Genomic DNA, 16,277 nt, shown 5'->3' with positions numbered 1-16,277 from the left:
AGGATCCGCGCTGGATGATCCCCAGGGACCCCCGGTGGGCAGAGCCCCCCTGAGCCCTGGTGCTGCTGATCCGTGCTGGGAAGACACCTGGCTGGGGGCTCCACTCCCTCCCCGTGGCCTGGATTTTCTTTGCATTTCTCTTTGTCCTTCCCAAACACCCAAAACCAGGGTAAAAATAGAGATGTTAAATAACGACCTGCTTAGGGACACGGGGGGATCTTCCCGGGGATGCGGGGCACGCTCGGTTCCAGGGATTTGAGGGGTCCTGGGAGGGACCTGGGGGTTGCTCAGGGCGTTGGGCACCCCAGTTCCAGCGGCTCTGGCTGCGCTGGGAGAGAGAATCAGCGGGAGGAAGAGGAGGAGCGGGAAGAGACGGAAGAGAAGCAGCGGGAGGAAGAGGAGGGACACAGCAGGAGCGGCAGGAAGAGGAGGATCGATTTTGGAACCACGCGCTTCTGCCGCACGCCCGCACAGACCGCAGCGTCCCCCGGGAGCGGCAGAATCGCCCCCCCAAGAACCCGCAGGTGAGTGGGGAGGGGGAGCTCGCCCCAAATCCATCATGGGGGGCTCCGGGAGGGCTTTACTTTGCGATTCAGGAGATGTTTGGATTTGCAGGAGCCCAAAGCCGAGCCCCGGAGAGGGGAGAGCGCGGAGGGACGATCCCGAAGCCGGGGAACCCCCGGCAGCCTGGAGGGGTGCGGGAGGTTGGTGCTGAGCGGGCTCCGGGCCCCCGAGGCTGAAAGGGGCGCTGACTGCTCCAGCTGCCCTTGGGCAGCGCCACCATCAAACCCAACGTGCTCAGCCCTTGTTTTCCCCCCCAAACCAGGATTTCCCGAACTTAGGCTGCATTGAGGACGAGGAGGCCATGAGGACGAGGTCGATGTCCCAGGAGCCGCAGGCAGGTGAGGAGGAAGTCAGTGCCCCTTTCCCCCTGTGTCCTGCTCCATCTCCCAGCCCAGCACGGCCCCGGCGGCAGCACAGCCCTGGGGAAATCTCCTTGCCCTTGCCTCTGGCACGGAGGCAAATCCCATCCTCTCCTTGTCCTTCCTCCCCCAGACAAGGAGCTGAGCACGGACAGCAGGGAGGACAAATCCCCGCGGCACAGCCTCGGGCAAGAGGCCGTTTGCAGCGGCTCCACGGCGCAGGAATGCAACGGGGAGGAAAAGCCCCGCAGATCCCGCAGCAGGAGGGGCTGCAAACGCACAGCCCGGGGATCCCAGCAGGAAAGAGCCAGCCCGGGCCGGGGAGGCGGCCGGAGCTCGGAGCTGGGGCTGCGTGAGCAGCTTCACCATGGGGAGAAGCCCCACAAGTGCTCGGAATGTGGGAAGGGCTTTAGGAGGAGATGGGACATGATCATACACCGGAGAATGCACACGGGGGAACAGCCCTACAAGTGTGGGGAGTGTGGGAAGAGATTCAGCTGCCGCTCACAACTGACTGTGCACCAGAGGATCCACACAGGGGAGACGCCCTACGAATGTGGGGAGTGTGGGAGGAGATTCAGCCACAGCTCAAGCCTGTCTGTGCACCAGAGGAGCCACACTGGGGAGAGGCCCTATGAGTGTGAGGAGTGTGGAAAGCGATTCATCGACAGCTCAGGCCTGACTGTGCACCAGAGGAGCCACACAGGGGAGAGGCCCTATGAGTGTGATAAATGCTGGAAGATGTTTGAGAGCAGCTCCAGCCTTCTGAAGCACTATCGCATTCACAGGGATGAGAGGCCCTTCTCCTGCTCCAACTGCGGGAAGGGATTCAAGACAAACTCCCACCTCATCAGGCACCGGCGCATCCACACTGGGTAGAGACCCTACAAGTGTCTCGAGTGTGGGAAGAGCTTCTCCAGAAGATTTACCTTGACCCAACACTGACGGAGTCTCCACTGAGAGAAGCCCTGCCAGTGCCTTGAGTGCAGGAAAAGCTTCGTGCTGGCTCCCTTGTGGCCTGGATATTCTTTACGTTTCTCTTTGTCCTTCCCAGACACCCAGTACTGGGGTAAAAATGAAGACATTGAACTAAGACATGCCTGCAGACACAGGGGCATCTTCCAGAGGATGTGGGGGACTCTGTGTTCCAGGGAGTTCAGGTTTCCTTGGGGGTTGCTCAGGGCTTTGGGCACCCCAGGCCCAGCGGCTCTGGCTGCACTGGGAGATGCTGACGGAGGTTCTGGGGCAGCTGATCAAGGACCCCCTGCCCTGACACCCTCCCCGTTTCCCCCTGACCCGGCTCCTGCTGTCCCCACTCCAGGATCCTCCTCTCCACACTGTCACTGCCCTTTTCCCCAGCCCATTCCTGTCTCACAGCACTCCTGCCCCCGTCCCAGTTCAGATCCCATTCCAGGTATCATTCCCTGTCCTGTATTCTCTGCCTGGTTACCGTTCACATATTCCCAGTCCCATATTCCCTGTCCTGTTCCCCTTCTAGTATTCCTGATCCTGTTCCATTTCCATTTCTATATTTCCAGTCCCCTTCCCATATTCCCATTCCCAATCCTGTTGCCCTATCCCCATGTCTGTTCCCTGTCCCATATTCTAAATCCCCATTCCATATTTTCTCCCCAATTTCTATTTCCATATTTCCTGTTCTGTTCCCATAATCCCATTCCCTGTTCCTGTTGTCATTCCAGTTCTGAAGTCCCTTTCCCAGTCCCCTCTCTCTGTCCCTGTCCCCATTCCCAGTTGTTGGAGTGGAACAGACAAGCCTCTCTGACCCCCTCCAAAAGCAAACATTATGCAAGAATTGAATTTAAAATATTTTGTGAAGTTAAATTACAGGAAACCACACAGATATTAAATAGAGGTCTAAGTTTTAGTATAAGGAATTAGAAATATTAAGTAGCATAGATATGAAGTAAAAGTATAAGTCTTAGTGTGAAGTATGTAGAAATATGTTTTAAATACCATAAAAACAAAAGCTGTGGAATGTCCTATAAAGTAGTGGCTGCATTGAGACATTAAAAACTTAGTTCTAGACAAAATAAAATGACCGTAGGAATATTTTATATATTCTTCACATAGAACAGATAGGCCATTTGCACAAGTTATATGTAGACTTTAGTATTATGGAATTCTAATAGGTTTAGGAAAAATTCGTCAGGTTCATGATTTTGGCTCATTGGGTAATTTGTCAATAAAAATCCGCGTATTGGAGCCAGCGCTCTCTCTTGCTCCTCTGTCATCGCTCTCTCTTTCTCCACCACCACCATCCTCATCACCCCTACCAGCACACGAGAGAAGAAGAAGAGGAAGATGAGGAAGAAAAGAACAGAAGAAGAAAGGCCAGGGAGCATCTGCCTCTGGAGACTCTGCACCAGCCGCAGCTTCGACCTCTTGCAGCAGAGAGCTGCTCCTGCTTCCATCGGGACTTTATGGCAGAGAGATTGAACAGGGACTGGAGAGCCTTGGGCTCTTTGCCTTTGGAGCCTGACGTGCCTTCACAAGAAACAACTTTACAGCAGCCAGCAACTGCTCTGCTCTGGGAAGATCTAAAGCCACAACCAATCCCCACAGCCGGTGCCAGTCCCAGTTGTGGAGACTGCTGGAGGCCTAGGCACATTTTAGCTAGGCATTTTTTTTCAAGTTCTAAGTATTTTTTCTCAGGCCATGAAATTTTCTCAGCCTCTAGCCAGGATTTTTCCCAGGCTAGAGATTTCTTCTTTATTGTAAACACAAGAGAAAGAATCATAACAGATGATGCTGTTCCTATTTTAGGACAGCGAGATTGGAAAAAGAGAAAGAAAAGATCTAACCAATCCAGTTATTGTGAATCACCTTTGCCTCATTTCAGGCTTCAGATGAGACATGCCTGGGTCTTTGCTACTGACCATCAAGGTGTCTGCCCTGACATGCACCAGGGGCAGAGTGTGATCACAGCTCAGCTTTCACATGCTGATAAGCTCAGCAAACACCAACCAGAGAAAACACTGACCAGGTGATCCCTGTTCAAGCAGAGAATGGACATTCACCTGTTCATGTTGGAACTGTTGATATAGTTTTCATTGTTGTATTAGAATAATTACTTAGTGGTTGATTTTTTCACTGTTGTATATGTTTGGGGAATGGTGATGGGTTTTGTTATTGTAATTAGAATTAAGTTTTAGAATTGAGTTTGTTAAAAGCACCAGGTATGAAGAGTTCCCTAGGCACTTCAGGTATCCACAAATCTCCTGAGGAGTGGTGTTTGTTCTCCTTTGACAAAGGGCCCTCTGGAGGATTACAAACACTTCTCTTTTGTTTTATTTAAAAACTGAAAGGGGGAATTGTGGAGACTGCTGAAGGCCTAGGCAAATTTTAGCTAGGCCTTTTTTCTCAAGTTCTGTGTATTTTTCTGGAAACATGAAACTTTCCCAGCTCCAGCCAGGATTTTTTCCAAGCTGGAGACTTTTTCTCTATTGTTAACATTATACAAGGAATCATAACCTGCAAGATCCATGTGGAATCAGGGAGGAAATGTGTCTCCTTCTCTGACCAATGATCTGTTTGTATTTTGTTTTCCACGAACTGTCTTATTTAAGGCAATGGTTTCTTTCAATAAATTGCTCCTTCTTTGTCTTTTCTGCACCAAGCAAGAGAGTGTCTTGTTGCTGTTTTTTCACTGATCCATAACCCTTCCACGGCAACAGAGCCAGACACAGCATCAGCAAATCACCACTGCTGTGTTTTGGCAGGACTTTGGTTCTGCACGTTCAAAGCAACAGCAGCTTGTGGCATTTTTGTCACTGAAGCTCAGCACTGACTGAAGTGGCATTTTTAATGCCCTCCCTAACTGCAAAACACCTTCAGACACACTTTAATGACAGACAGGCAGCAGTAAAATCTGTGCTTTGCCTGCTATGAGACAGGTCAGAGGGGCAGAGCATATCAAATAAAGGGACTGCTGCTTTAGCTGCCAGGCTGTGCAGAACACAGCAGCACTGCAAGTTAATTCACTGCTCTCACATTCCAGTCATTGTACTGTAGTCATTGCACACCAGTGGTCTTTGAAATACTAATTATCTATTAAAAGTGATCTTCAGAAGAGCTTCAGCAGCATGTGACTGACCAGACACTGCTGTGAATACCATGAACTGTGTGGACCACTCTGAAAACTTAAGCTTGATGAAAGTAAGATCGGCAACTTCTGTTTCCCAAAAGATCAAAAGGCACTGTAAATGCAGGAAACAAAAGAATTATCTTTCAAAACAAGATAATTATCAAATTCTAAGGAATTATCTTTCATCTTTCTGCTGATGGCAGTTTCCCTAAAACTCTCCTTACTGCACTCAGAGGAAGCAACAAGTTTCCCCCTGCCCAGCACCCGGTCTTGTATTTCACACTGCAGTACAAATGCAGGTATCCTAACAGGACTGTGCAGTCCGTGTGCAGTTTTTAAGGACATGCCCAAATGGATGATTGGCTGTATTTACACTGACCAGGACACAGCCATGCTCACTCAGTGTGTCTGACCAGGAAGAATTTTCTCTAGCATACATTTAAGAGGTTTTTATTACTTATATCCATTTTGTTCTTAGTGACAACAGAGCAATTGCTCAAATTTAAGTTTCTGTTTTCTTCATCTCCTTAATGCATGCAGCAGAAGAACCTGCATCCTTTAATGCAATGGGAAGCTTTTGACAGCCATGACAGAACTTAAAATTGGAGTGTGAGTAAACCAGACTGGATGTCAGTGTGACTCACCTCAGTTTTGGCCATGCTAAATTGTATTAGAATCATATATTCTGACATCTGCACAGTCTAACTAAAACAGTGCAGAGCCCTTGGTGTTATGGGATTGCTGATGTAAAAGACCTTTGCTTGCACACCACTTTTCACAGCTGACTCACAGCTTTCTTTCAACTTCCTATCAATTCCTGCAATTGAATCTTAAGAGCAGATAGAACTCTGTTTCCTGCAATTTCTGTGTAGGATTCAGTAAATCATTTACAAAGATATAGTACCTGCAAAATCCCTACATAGAGCAGTGTAAAAAATACTTTGGCATTTTCCTGTCTTTGTAAAAAAGTGTAAATGTCAACACTAACCGCTTCAAGCTATTTTTTTTTGTTGCTGAGTTTTTAGAACTGAGCCTCTAGCATTTTGACACAGTGTTCTCAGTTATTTTGCTTTCAGTACAAGCGCTTATTTTTAGTCATCAGAGATTGTATTATCCAAAAGAAATAAAATTGGCATGAATTGGCAATAAATGAAAAGAAAGTAATTTAACAAAACACTCCGTCAAGCTGCTGCATGTAAGACTCTGTGATTGTCAGACCCTGAAATGAGGGATGCAGAACTCCAGGTTAGCTCTTTAAAATGCTGCTTGTTATATCCAAATGATGTAGTCATTTATTTATCTTTTAAAATGCTGTTTATTGTATCCATGTGATACAGCAATTCACAGGCTGTGGGTGACAAGAGCCCAGCCCACAGCCTGACAGCCACATCTGTGGGTTCCTCTGAAAGCTTCCTCTAGTTCTGGTTACAATGCATTAAATAATTTTCATTACAGAGCATCCTAAGACGTGACAACCACTCAATGCCTTCACTATCACCTGTAGCCTATCATACCTACTGACATTACAATATTCTTGTTACTATTTTCCAATCACAAAAGGTTTGTGTGTTTCAGTTTAAGCTAGAAGTTGTTTTTCAATTTTCTTGCAGCGGAAAATCCTGAGATCTTTTCTCTACTTGCAACATGGTATTTTTGTTTGCCTGTGAAAATTCTTTTCCTTGATGAAAACATCTTTTGTTTGTGGTGGATTTATCCTTTGCTCAGAGTCATAAAAGCTCCTTCCAACTCACTAGCCTTTGCCTTCTCAGTTACCCAGTAAGACTGGCTCAGCAATTCTTTTCTTCTACATCAAAACTTGCTCTCATCTCTCTTCCTTCTTCCAATTCTGCATTCAAAAAATCTTTCTGTTATACACACACATTTGTGAGACCTTCCTGTCAACTCCTCATCCTTCCTAACACATGGGGCTGTGCCCTATAGAGGATGGGGGGTGTGCCCTATAGGGAATGGAGGACCTGCCCTATAGGGGATGGGGTCCTGCCCTATATGGGATGGGGTCCTGCCCTGTAGGGAATGGGGTCCTGCCCTATCGGGCACAGCCCCGGCAGGAACAAACTGAACTTCTGCACAGCAGATCATTATGATTTTGCAGAAGCCAATTTATTGTTTATAATTCACCCTAATTATCCATTTCTAGAACCATCACCCATGTGGGGACACACTCTACAATTGGTAATTTTAGGGTGTTGATCCACCCATTCAAACCCCCCAGAGTCAGTAATTGGTGGTCACATGCAGTTTCACCACCTCCTGTTATCTTGAATCTTCTAATCTTGGTGTTCTGTGTTTTCAACTTCTTCTCTCCCCATTTAGCATAGTTTATGTTCCAGCGGCCTTGGGGGGTTTCAAATAAGTTATCAAAAAAACTCCTAAAACTTTCTCATGCTGTGCACCTATTATAAACACTGGTCTAAACTAAGAAATGCACAAAAGCAGCTGGCATGTGAAAGAAGCATGTGAACAAACAGCAAAATATGCAGAAAGAACTGAACAGCAAATCATAGCAACTAAATAGGGTTTTGGCTGGTGCACACCACACAAGGCCCAGATTTGTACAGACATGTCCACCAGCATCTCAACCTTGTTCAGCATTACTACAATTCCCCTTCTTTTTTTGTACCAGCCAAATCATCTTTGTTATCTTATCTTATCTTGTCTTATCTTATCCTAGCCTTATATTATTGTATTCTTATATTATCTTATCCTTATACTATCTTATCTTTTATTATATTCTATATCATATCATATCATATCATATATATCATATCATATCATATCATATTCTATCTTATCAAGCGAATCATCTAATTGTATTTATAGAAAAAACAATGTGCTAATAACTGAACATAAATATCCAAACCCCTTTGATTATATCTTTCAACTACCCAGGTATTCCCCATCCTTCTAACCATTCATCCAAACCCCAATCCTGCACAGTTAACTTCCTCATGTTATCTTGTAGTTGTTTGATCTTCTCGTGAATGGATGCAGAATGGTCAGAAAGATACATACAATACATCCAATCAAAATCCTCACACCCGTGCACATGTGCTGATAGCAAAAAATCTATAGCAGCTCTATTCTGCAGTGTGGGGTGTCTAATGCTATTTACATCTGTAAGCATTTGTTTCAAAACAGTGGAAGTGATATTCAGCTGTTCATTCACTCAACATCTCAGCTTCTTAAGCGTAGTCAATGCCTGAGCAGCAGCAACACCTGGGGAAAGTTTTGATGCTATTACTTGTGCCAGAGGACCCCAGAATTCCAAACGATTGTACAAATTAGGCTCCAAATCCTCTTTTAGCTCTTTTGCTGTGCCTTGCTCTCCAAAGGGTCTGATTCAACAAATCATGCGTGCCAGGAGCAAACATAGTTAACTTTTGGAGGATATTCGGGGCAATTTGGGGTTTTTTGGGAGTTCTCAGGAGTGTAATAAATGGATATTTCGATATGTTAACTTTTCAACCCTTGGCCATTTGCATTTGCCTCTCCATTGGTGAAAGCTGCTGTGGGCCAGGGCCAGCACCGAGCTGGGCTGTGTGGGCCAGGCAACGTGGAGAGTCTTGGCTGATCTTGCTGTGTCCCTGGATCAGCAAAGGCTTGGAGGATTTGCCTGCTAAGGCATCCTGCTCATTGGCTCTTCCTGTGCACCTTGGAGAGAACAAGGACGGCATTTCTGGCAGCTGGGCATTAGCAGCCCTTCAAACGGGGGCGTGTTGTGGAGCAAGCCCGGCTGAGACACCCTGCCAGTAGCCAGCTCCTTGCTCCTCTCTGCTGACACCAGATGGTTGATGTGGTTTTGGGATGAGCCCAGCTCCGTGACGGGGTGCTACGTGCACACGAGACAGCTGCCCCTGTCCCGCGGGGTCCCAGCATTGCCTCGCAGTTGTCCTGCACACACATCAGGATATGGCCAAGAGAGGTCCTGGAAGCTGAGGCAGCCGATTTGAAGCTTTTGCAGGTGCCTACAGGTCAAGGCCAACGGTGTTCCCTCAGGATGCAGCAGTCCTGAGGGTTCACCCCAGAGCTGCCTGATGCCGCCCACTCCTTGTGGCACCAGTTGCTTTCCTGTGGAATGTTCTACATCCACCAAGAGCAAAGAGGGAGCTGGAGAAAGAGCTTGCCAGGCCACTCTCGATCTTTTACCAGCAGTCCTGTTCCCTCCCTCCAGTCCTCAGACTGTGCTCATCCCTTTTGCTCCCCTCAGCTCAGCCCTTTGCTTTGCTTTGCATCAATAAAATTTGGCTTCTTCACTTTGCCTGCATCTCTGTGGAGCTCAAGCGGTGGAAATCCAGAGCCCTGGGACACACAGGCCCCTCCTGCCGTTCTGTTCCGCGCCGTGTTCTTTGCAGAGACTCAGAGGAATGAGGGCAGATCAGGTTGGAAAGGTCTCTGTGCTGAAGCTTCAGTTCCACAACACTGTGAACTTCAAGGTCTTGTCACAAGGCTGATGGCTGCTGCCAGCTTGGCCCCATGGCACCCACTGTGGACATGGCCAGGGACAGGAGGGCAGAGGGGCCAGGCAGACACCCCGCAGCGGCCGTGCTCCATCCTCTGGGGCATCCCGGGGCTTTCCCTGCCTGGAGAGCGCAGGGCTGGCCTGTGTTCTCTGCACATGAACAGTTAATCTTATCCACAGGAAACAAAATCAGCATCCCCATTTCCACACGTCAGTTATGAGTAGGCATTTGCCACTTCAACAGCACCCAGGCTTCTTGGTGGTGGCAGCTTTGGTCTGGGAGAAATCCTGCACCCTATGAAATTTTAGCAGGTGAAAGCCCAGTCTCCCAGTTAGAGGCCCCTGGATATCAACATTGGCTCTTTTCCATGGGAAACAAAACTCACCATCCCAGTTTCCTGATGTCAGTTGAGAGGAAACATTTGGTGCACCAAAGGCAGCCACTATCCTAGGAGGTGGCATCTTTACAGGGCACACACACACAGATTTTTCTCTCTTGAGGCTTCAGAGAGTGCAGCCTCCTTTTATCCTTAACTCCCGGCCACACTTTACTTTCTTCCCTTCCCCGTTGGCCAAGGTACTCAGAAGATACAGCCTTCCCAACCCATGTACCCCATATTCCCCCTTGAATCTGGCATTTCCCCCCAAAGTTCAGAAGTTCAGCCTTGTGCAGACTCTTGTCTGGTTCAGGAGCCAAGCTGTGTGGTCCCAGTAACAAACCTGCTGCCCAAAGCCAGTAGAAACTTTACAACCCATTGCAAAGACCCTAACAGCCATCCCTTCACCCATGAAGTGATTTGTAAAGACATTAGCACACATCTTTCCTCTCACATTGATGTTTCCTCTGCTGCTAACAGATTTCTAAAGCCAGCCTTTGGCCTGACATCTCTGCTGTTGTACTTCCATGGACAGAGGTTGTTGTCTCTTCCCCCTTCCATGGGCAGGCCGCTGTTCAGCCATCTCCAGGACAGCAGGGCCCCACCCCACAGCACTGTGACGAAGGAAGACAAAAACCATCACTCCAAATGTCCCCCATCCTCCTTCTTCCCAGGCATGTGGCTCTGCCAGAGGGGTTTGCTGCTGGTTGCCACAGGAAAAAGAATACCATTGTGATACTGTGGGACTCAATGGAACCAAACATCCATTGTGACACTACAGAGCCTCACAGAACCCAGAGTCCATGGTGACACAACAGGGCATTGTGGAACCAAGGAGTCCAAAGGCCTAAAACAGATCTTGCATGGCTCTGCCTTGGAAAGAGAAACCTTCTTGGCACACACTTAAGAAGGGTGTCTGTTTGTAATGGGGAAACTCAGGAGCTTTTGATTGCTTCAAAAAGAGAAAAGGAAGAAAATCCCTGTTTCATGAATGCTGTCAGATCTCCAACCAAAGCAGATCCCAGGTGATTGAGGACACACAGGATGGGGTTGGGCAATGTGGAGCAAGGTTGTCCACACTGGATCAGACCTCAAGGTAGAGCTTCTCTGAGCAGGCCAGATCTCCTGAAGAGAGACCCTGGATCAATACCAATCACAGAACGCTGCAATCAACTCTGCTCTGAAGAGAAACAGTAAGAAAAGACACTCTTTAAAATAGGAACACTTATTTCTAAGAAGCTCTTTGAAATATTTCTCCATAACTCTAGAAAAAAAAACTTTTCTAATCAACTGCCCTGGACCAGAGGGAAAGAAAGGCAGAGCCATGTTTTGTCAGGACTTACTTGATCCCAGTGAGTCCCGTGTTGCATTTGGTGCTGAGCCCTTGAACCTCAGGGCCTGAGAAGAGATTGCACAAACCTTTCCAGGAGCCCCAGTCAGAAGAAAAACCCAAAGTGTCTCAAAGCATTAATGGGTCCCACTGAGGTCCATCCCCAACACAGGCTCCTCAGGGACTCCTTGAAGGTGAGTCTTGTTTCCAATGAAGGTTCTGGGTCTTCCTCAGTGTTCACTGTGTGACCTCGCAGGGAGTGCAGGCGCACTGAGCTTAGGATTATATCATTAAATATATGTTCCCACAACAGGCCTTAGTCCAGTGTCCAGTGCCTGGAATGTTCCCAATCTGGCTCAACTCAAGTCAAAAGTTTTATTTCTAGGTGCTTGTTTTAGACCTATATCCTTACTATCCTCACTCCCACCAAACAACTGGAGGATGATTCCATCTGCTTTGTTTAACCATTTCCTTTATCCTTTTTGCTCTATAACAATTAAATACAATTTTTCTATTGATTATAAAGCAACAATTTTGCTAATATAGTTCCAATTTAATTAGCATGAATCACATTTATAACTGTACCATGCCCGAATTTTTGAGCTAACATTTCCAAGGTTTTTGGGGGACCATTCCCAGGTTTTTTGGTGGAACATTACTGGGTTTTTGGGAGAAATGTTTGTGAATTTTTGAGGAATATTTCTGAATTATTGAGGGAACATTACGGAATTTTTGTGGGACCATTCCCGGATTTTTGGGGACCATTCCTGGATTTTTTGGGGACCATTCCTGGGTTTTTGGGGAACATTCTGGGGTTTCAGAGGGAAAGTTTCTGAATTTTGGGGAGCATTTCTGAATTTTTGAGGTACCATTCCCATGTGTTTTGGGGACCATTCCCAGGTGTTTTGGGGTACTATTCCCAGGTGTTTTGGGGTACCATTATCGGTTTCTTGGGCTGTCCCTTGTTGGTGAAGGAATAGCAAAGACTTATGAATGCCTAGCAAGCAGTTCTGAAACAATAGATGAAATAGAGATGTTAGCAGTATTTGACATAGATGCTGAAAATAGTTATGTTAAGGTTTGAGACCTCTTCCTTTGTTTAGATAAAACCAAATACAATACATGCCAAAGAAGTAGCAGATATCCTGTCTCAAGCCTGGCAGTAAAGATCTGAAGATAAAGGTAAAGCCATAAAACATGGTAATTTAGTTGTTCCTATAGGTTGCATGCAAATAGTAGGAAATTAGTATATTGTGTTGGATTGGTTATTGGAATTTAGAATATTCATTATGGAATAATACTTATTGTACTGCAAATGGAAAATCCTTCTACTTCTCCCTGCTCTCTTCTACTTCTTCTCTGCTCCTGCTTCTCCTCTCTTCCCTCCCTGCTCTTCCTCTCCACTCTTATTACCTCTAATCTCTAAATTTTCACTAAGCTCTCTCTTATACCCACGCCCTATAATAAAATACAACCCTGAAGAACAGCAAATAATAAGCTCCTGAGTCTGTCCCGCGACCATCCAGAAACCCCCCGGTCCCACAGTTTGCCGCCCAACGTGTTAACGGGCCAGCTACTTCACCCTCTTCACTGTGGAACGTTTTTCTATGAACGGTAACTAGACCTACTTTTAATTACTTCCTCGGTTTTCGTGAGCACGGCTTTCCGTTGTTTGACAGCGTTCTGGGCAGGAGCTGTTTAAGCTCATTCTATCAAGGCAACCGCCGAGTGAGGGGAGCCGAGCTCTGGCCGGATTTGCCTGATGGCCTCGGGGCTCTGACGCTGCCGCTGGCCGGTGGTGCCTGAGCTCTTCGAGGGCCGCTGCCAGGGCGCTCCCCGCAGCTCAGCGGGAGTTTGCCTTGTGCACAGAGCACGGTCCGTTGCTGCTTGGCCCCGCCTGGGCTATCGCTCTAAGTCTGGAGACAGGGAGGTCCCCGAGTGCGCTTGGCAGCTGCACAGCGACACCTGAGGCACAGCTCAGAGGAAGGGACTGGGAGCATAGCGCCCCCTGCACCGCGAGACTGCCTGGCCAGCGTCTCTGAGGAGGGCCCGACACTGGACGCTGTATCTGCGATTACCGAGGCTAGTATATTAAACCAATAACGGGACAGACAAACTCTGCACACGAGAGAGCTCTTTATGAGCAACTAAAGCATTTATTAGGCTCTAGTCACACTGATTTGCCTAAGCAGGAGATAAAAAACCTCCTAGAGTGGACCCTAGTTAATTTCCCGAACACAGACCACTCTGCGGTTTTTACCAGGAACTTTTGGGACATGGTTGGTGTTAAGCTTTTTAATGATATTTCCCGCCAGTATATGGGAGCTGCAGAGCTAGTTCCAGCCTGTAGGGCGTTGGTCCAGCTCTTTGCTGGAAAGGGTCAGCCTGCTGCGACCACCCTGCTTGACCAGCCGCCTGTGGCTGCTGCACCCCCACGATCGCCAGTTCGCGCTGCGATGAGCCTTCCATCTTCCTCCCGGACCCCGCAGCCCTGACATCCCCGCTCCCACAGACCCCTGCCACTGCGCTCTCCTCTCCCACCGTTCCAGACCCCGCTCCCCCTACCCCTGATTCTGTGACCCGTCCCGCTGCTCCCACCGCCCCTTCCCCCGCGCCATCTGCCTCTCCTGTGCCTGCCCCCTCGGTGGCCACACCTGTCCCTGGCGCCGTCCCCCCGGCGCCCCCCCTCCCACCTGTTTCTGCCCCTCCCGCGGCTCCCGGACCCCTTGCGTTTGTCCTGCCGCTGGCTTCCCCCTCATCCCCCCGATCCCGCTGCCTCGGATGCCATCCTCGCTTTTCCGTCCGCTGTTCTGCTGCGTCCCAGCCTCGCCCCCTCGGTGCCCGCAGCCGTCCCTGTCCCGACTCCCAGCCCGCGTGCAGCCGCGTATCGACCCCGGCCCTGCGTGCATGCCCTGCGTGCCTGCCCGCCCCTGCCCCGCCGCGACCGCGCTGCTTGCTGCTGCCGCCGCGCCGCCCCTGCCCTCCTCCCCCCTGCCCATGGCTTCCCCTGCCCCCCCCACCGCCAGGCGCCGCCACCATTACGCACGTGGAGCCCATTGTGCCCGGCGCGTTACATGCCCAGCGCTCTGCTGTGTCCACGGCTTTGATAAACACACCCCTGCTGCAATCCCCAGCCCCGGCCAGCCAGACCGCGCCGTTTCACTTCGTGCAGGCGCCCCAGAGTGAGGTAAATAGGTTCAGCAGCCATAAAATTAAGGATTACAGATAGTTTTAAAAGTTGTCCCCTCTGTTAAAATGTTAAGCAACTTACTGTTCTTGATATGCATGTTCTGTATCCCCATGTTGGCCATCTGTATTTTGCCAAACAATCCCAGTTCTAGTTCAATCACTTCCTACTTCTGCCCTGTCCCTCACTTCGCTTCTGGCTGCCTGCTGCTGCCCCCTGTCAATCAAAAGACACTGCCCCATATGCAAAGTTTCCAGAGTTCCCAAGAAACACCTCTTCAGTGGAAGTCCTAACTACCCATAAACTAAGGAGCTGTTGAGAAGAGTGGCACCCCTGGACCAACGCGCCCAAATGGAGTTCTGGAAGTGCCTGTGAGGTTGGAACTCCCTTTCCTGCCCTCGGACAGGACTGCACGGGAACCTCCTTCCAGCGTCGCCTAGGCAAGTAGCAGCAGGTGTCGGCCCCTGGCGACGCCTCCCCAATTCTTCAATAAAAGAGCTGCTATTTAATAAAGGCTTTGGCCCTGCTCCGTTTATTACAATTATTTGGGGGCTCGACCGGGAGGAGCCACGCCCAGAAGAGGACATCGGAGGGGAAGGCGCCACCCCGAAGAGACCATCTGGGCCAGCTGGCCACCCCGGACCTGGAGCAGCGCGGGACCAGGAAAACGCTGGGAGCGCTGGTAAGGAGAGCGGCGGCGGGCACGGGAGGCGAGCGAGTGTGGTGTGAATGAGACGGGGGCTGGCAGCTCAGACCCCGAAGCGAGTGTGGACCCCTGAGTACCGTGGTTCCGGACTTCCGCGAGGGGGCCGGCCGGGAAAAGGGGGAAGCGAGTGAGGTCTACTAAGGCCTAGAGTGTGAGAGAGGCATCTCCTTGGGGCTTAGGCTCAAAGCTGGGGAAGGGGGGAGACCCTCGCTAGGACCCAGGACTTGGTTGGGGAAGGGGGGGAGACCCTCTCTAGAACCCGACATTGTGTAAGAAGGGGGGTGCAGGAAGGGGCAGCCGGCGCCCCGCTGGGACCGAGCCCCCAGGGACGAGGGTTTAGGAAGGGGTATCTGGGCCCCGCTGGGACCTTACCCAAGTCCCACTGACAACTGGGAAGAGTAGAGGGAGGGGGCGACCGGGGCCCGGCTAGAGACCGGCTCTATCCCAGTTTAACCTTGTTAGGGAAGGGGACCGCGATCCTCACTAGGACCTGACTCAGTTAGGGAAGGGGACCGCGATCCTCGCTAGGACCTAACTCAGTTGGGGAAGGGAATCACAGTTCTACTGCGATCCTCGCTTGGGGAAGGGGACCGCGATCCTCGCTAGGACCTAAGTCGGTTGGGGAAGGGGACCACAATCCTTGCTAAAACCTGACTCAGTTAGGGAAGGGGACCGCAGTCCTCGCTAGGACCTAACTCATTCTATTCTAGTAGAGTGTGTGTGTAAATTCTCTGTTTGTAAAAGCAAAGTGTGGCTGTACCAGTGTGTGTAAGTGAGTGAACTGTGTAAAGTAAGTGTAGCAGTCTTGTGTGAAAGCAAGCATACTGTTTTAGTAATCAATATGGGAGCTTGCATGAGCCGAAAGAGTAGAGCAAAAGAGAACAGAAAGGTAAAGAACATCCCTCCTGACGCCCTTTAGTGATAATGTTAAATAACTGGGATACTTGTGAAGCTACTAAAAAGTTAGATAAAATAAAAATGATCCACTATTGTGTTGAAGTATGGTCAAAGTTAAACCTACCAGAAACATGGCCATGGTTAGGTACCCAAGATCCATGGATGTGTTCAACGCTAAATCAGTATTGAAAAACTTATGGGGAATCAAATGTGGAACAACTAAAATATGCAGCTTGTTGGAGAGAAAACATAGCAGAAGAAAAACCAGTAAA

At 49.2% G+C, this 16,277-nt stretch overlaps 1 protein-coding gene across 1 annotated transcript; it reads left to right on the top strand.

Moving 5' to 3' along the window:
- Positions 1 to 469: 469 nt before the first annotated feature.
- Positions 470 to 1,479, top strand: LOC306816424 (uncharacterized protein; the record flags this gene model as incomplete). Its single annotated transcript, XM_079332861.1, has 3 exons — positions 470 to 524; positions 827 to 902; positions 1,057 to 1,479. Coding segments are annotated over exons 2-3 (460 nt in total), but the record flags the coding sequence as incomplete, so codon positions are not given.
- Positions 1,480 to 16,277: the final 14,798 nt, after the last annotated feature.

This window comes from Erithacus rubecula (genome assembly GCF_903797595.1).
Source record: "Erithacus rubecula genome assembly, contig: scaffold_577_arrow_ctg1, whole genome shotgun sequence".
Classification (NCBI taxonomy): Eukaryota; Metazoa; Chordata; class Aves; order Passeriformes; family Muscicapidae; genus Erithacus; species Erithacus rubecula.
This window is presented reverse-complemented; position numbering and strand designations above follow the sequence as displayed.